Genomic DNA, 4313 nt, shown 5'->3' with positions numbered 1-4313 from the left:
TTCAAACCTAATTACAATATGCACAATATTTGATGAAGTGAATCCAATTGCAAATGACTATAATGAAATTTTATGAAGCAATTGTGAGGTGGTTTTATATATTTTTGTTGTTGAATTTGATTGGAAGGGAGGATTGAGATGAATTTCTTTTTTCCAAATTCAAGTGTGTGTTGTGGATTGATATGGATGTCATCCAATGGATGATAAACTCTTATAGTTGATCCTTGCGCTTTCCTTTATGTTTTCTTGTGTTTAATTCCTGAATCGTGTGTTTAATTCCTTAATCTAGTCGGTTGGTGTCATTTATTGCTTTGAGCAGGTTGCATTGATGAACATATATGCAATTATGGCTGACACATACATTCTCTATTCTTGTGCACATAGCAATGAACTTTGATCATAGCTTCTCCAGTTTATATTTATTGGGGTTGATGTGATGTGATATGTGTCCTGTTGGGTTGGATAGTATGGGATGGCAGTTTTGCTTGTTAATTTTGTCTTGTTTTCAAAATCAGATCTGGAGGTACTTAGGACAGGATGTCTTATCAAATTGTGAAAGTAAAGGCTAGTGTTGAACAATTGTAATCCCAATCAATATATGGGCCCATTTTGGACATATTTGAATAACTTATATAACTCAATATTTCCTAAATTCAAATATATAACTTAAGTGCTGAATTTTTTGAGTTAACTTAACTTAATTTATAATTTAATAAAATATATAACTTAAAATTAAGCAGTTATAAGTTGGGAGAGATGGAGCACTTGTTTTTTTCCTTCTTATATTTAGGTTTGAATTAAAAACACACACTTACATGTAAATTTTTTATTTTTTTAGTTGTAAAATTGGAAAATATATATATTTTAATTGAAATCATAACTTGTATTATTATAGATTATGGTTGTAATATTCTCTGATTTTTTTATTATTATTGTTGGAGGTAGACACTGGCTCTGATGCTGAAGCGATTACACTGTTCAAGACACGAAACCCTAGCCGCCGCCGCTCGAACCTGCGCTAGCTGCAGCAGGTTCCGCCACTGACAGTCCTATGGCATCTGCTGTAGGAGGGGAGAGCTCTGCCTCCCCTCCACTGGGAATACCCTCAACTGACAAGAAACAAAAGGCAGAAATTCTGCACTCTGCAATCGCAGACCCAGAAACGGAAAAAGACAAGCAAAGGACGCAAGAAGGACAGACGATCTCAGATCGAAATGTGGAGGACGAATCAAGCAATGGTCGGCACAACACGACTGGTTCCTCTCAGCCTAAAGTGACCTCAGCCACCTGTATCCCAAAAGCAGTAGATCCGATCAAGGTCGAACTGCCAAGCCACCGCATTAATGGGGAAATCCAATTTATGCAAGATTACGCTCTCATTGGAAAGTTCTTGGGATTCTGGCCCACAGAAAAAGCCTTACAAGGCTGGATAGCCTCTAAATGGAAGCCCAAAGGACAAGTAACTTTACAGCTTGGCCCAAAGGGCTTCTTCACAGCCATTTTTAACTGTCTAGAAGACAAAACAAGGATATTCGAAGGAGGCCCGTACTTCTTCAACTCTTCAGGTTTATATCTAACGGAATGGAAGCCCCGATTCAATCCTGATAAAGAAGACTTTAGTTGGGCCCCTGTATGGATCAGAATGTATTCCCTTCCTGTGGAGTACTGGCGAGAAGAAACGCTGGCAGACATAGGCAACAAGTTGGGGACCTTCATCAAAGTTGCTACCGAAACCAAGACGCGCAAATACACCTCTTATGCCAGGATCTGCGTCAAGATGCACCTAACCAAGACCCTAGCAGACACGGTAAGTCTCTTTCACGATGACTATGAATGGAAACAGACTCTAGATTATGAGCACATCCCTTTTCGTTGTCGAAAATGCCATGAGCATGGTCACCTCTTCCGTGACTGTCCCTCAAATGTGCAGCCCAAAATTCCTTCCAGTGAAACTAACATGGACCCAGATGGCTTCACAAAAATCCCTACCCGTCGCCGACAAGGAAAAAAAAACCAAGCTAATCCAGCTCAAGCCTTCAAGGCGCCCCCCCAGAACCGCTTTTCCGTTCTCGCCTCACAAGATATTCAAATCAGTCCCAACGCTGATAACCCAGAACAGCTGCACCCTACCCAGTCTTCTCTCAACCGTTCTGAACCAGCCTCTTCTAAATCTGCAGATCTTCCCTACACTGAAAATCCCATCTCTGTTTCAGAGCCCGGACCCCTAATCATTTCCAAGGGGAAAACCATGCTGAACGAGATTCCACAAGCTTCTGATATGGATCTAGATGCAGCCCTAGCCCTGAGTCTTCATGAACAATCAGTGGAGGAGGCCCTCATTGCCTCAAATGACATGGAGGAAGATCGAGAAGATGTAGATCTAGAAGAGTTCGACATCTCCAAGCTTGACATATCCAAACTGGAGGCAGCATGTAAGCAAAAAGAGTACAACTCAATCCCTCCCTGGCAATTAGACAAAATTGAAGGAGTCCTAACAAGGGTACAACACCATAAAAGTTTGGGCATCCAAGGAGGCAGTCATTGGGATGGAAGGAAAATCCTCAAAGAACCAAAGAAAAGGGGTAGAAAAACAGATCTACAGCGTACAATAGCAGTAGGTGAAATACTCATGGATTCGGGGCAATTCCCCAAGTTGACCAAGTTCTACAAGCCCAAATCTCCGTCTACATGAAGCTCATCTCTTGGAATGTAAGAGGACTCAACAGTCCCTCTAAACACAGAGTGATTAAAAACCTGATAATGCAAGAAAAACCAGCAATAGTCTTTCTTCAAGAAACAAAATGCAGCAGCACAACAATAGACAGTCTCAGTAACAAAGTTTGGGCAGGCAGCAGTTCAATCGCAGTAGACGCCTCAGGGGCCTCTGGCGGTCTAGCCATTCTATGGAATCCGCAGATTGTGTCACTTGATAATTTTCATGCCACTCTGCATCTCATTCAAGCTACATTCCACCTCATTGGCACCAACATCCATGGGCATCTTACCAATGTTTACTTCCCGCAGACAATACAGCAAAAATTGGACCTCTTGGACACGATCTCCCTCCTTAATGAAAACAGATACTTTCCTTTATGGATAGGAGGAGGCGACTTCAACATAATAAAGTCCATGGAAGAGAAACAAGGGGGCAGAACCAGGCTCGATAGTGATAGTAGCGGCTTCAAACAATTCATTCAAGACAATCAACTCATGGATATCTCCACCTCCAATGGCATCTTCACCTGGTCGAACAAGCGAAAAGGGGTTCACCAAATTGCCTCACGACTAGATCGATTTTTAATTTCAGACAACGCAATCCACCTAGGAGGAGATTTCAGCGCCGAAATCATTCCACAAGGAGGCTCAGATCATTGGCCCATTCTTCTCCAATGGTCCAGACCAGGCAATTGCAGCAATCGACCATTTAGATTCGAAGCCTTCTGGCTCACAAATACCAATTTCAAGGCAGTGGTTAATCAAGCCTGGACATCCTTCATCCCGCCGGCAGGAGCTAAGATGTATCAGTTCCAACAAAAGCTTAAACACCTGAAGCAAACTCTTAAAATATGGAACCGAGATCATTTTGGCAACATACAGGAGAGCAGACAAAAACTAGAACAGCAGATGAAAGTATTACAACAAAGATTCATTCTGGAAGGACGCACAAAAGAACAAATTCAACAGGAGCAAATCCTCTAGAATCAAATAGAAGAGCGCCAAAAACAAGAGGAAATTTTATGGCGGCAAAAGTCGCGAATAAGCTGGCTCAAAGAGGGTGAGAGAAATACCAAATTTTTCCACAAAACTACCATCCAACGGCGCATGCACAACAAAATTACCTTTGTCAACAATCAGCAGGGTGAAAGAGTGGAGGCTCATGAAGATATGGAGAAAGAATTTACAGGATATTTCAAGGACATTCTAAAGGAGCCTAACAGTAATAGAGATGAGGCAATCCGAGCTATCACACAGCACATTCCTAAAATCATCAATGAGGATCACAATACTCAACTGCTCCAACATGTAGCACTAAAGGAAGTAGAAGACGCCATGGCTCAGCTCAAAGACGGAAAAGCGCCAGGGCCTGACGGATTCACGGCCAACTTCTTTCATGAATTTTGGGATCTCATAAAAATTGAAGTCTGGGATCTGGTGGAAGAATCCCGCAGCATGCATTGGGTCCTCCCGGCCCTCAATTCAACCTTCATTGCCTTGGTACCCAAAGAAGCAGCCTCAAACAAACCTGAGAAGTATAGGCCAATAGCGCTCTGTAATGTGATTTACAAACTCATTTCAAAGGTTATTGCAAACCG

At 42.1% G+C, this 4313-nt stretch overlaps 1 protein-coding gene across 1 annotated transcript; it reads left to right on the top strand.

Moving 5' to 3' along the window:
- The first annotated feature begins 2688 nt into the window (after nt 1–2688).
- Nucleotides 2689–3699, top strand: LOC149184208 (uncharacterized). Its single transcript, XM_089415268.1, has one exon. The coding sequence runs from the start codon at nt 2689–2691 to the stop codon at nt 3697–3699; it is 1011 nt and encodes a 336-aa protein (XP_089271394.1).
- The last annotated feature ends 614 nt before the right edge of the window (nt 3700–4313 follow it).

This window comes from Pinus tabuliformis, chromosome 3_2 (genome assembly GCF_031772625.1).
Source record: "Pinus tabuliformis cultivar Carrire ecotype Pingquan chromosome 3_2, CPIR1, whole genome shotgun sequence".
In the NCBI taxonomy this organism is placed as follows: Eukaryota; Viridiplantae; Streptophyta; class Pinopsida; order Pinales; family Pinaceae; genus Pinus; species Pinus tabuliformis.
This window is presented reverse-complemented; position numbering and strand designations above follow the sequence as displayed.

Coding starts and splice junctions, on each gene's coding strand:
- LOC149184208 (XM_089415268.1), top strand. CDS start 2,689: ATGAAGCTCATCTCTTGGAATGTAAGAGGACTCAACAGTCCCTCTAAA.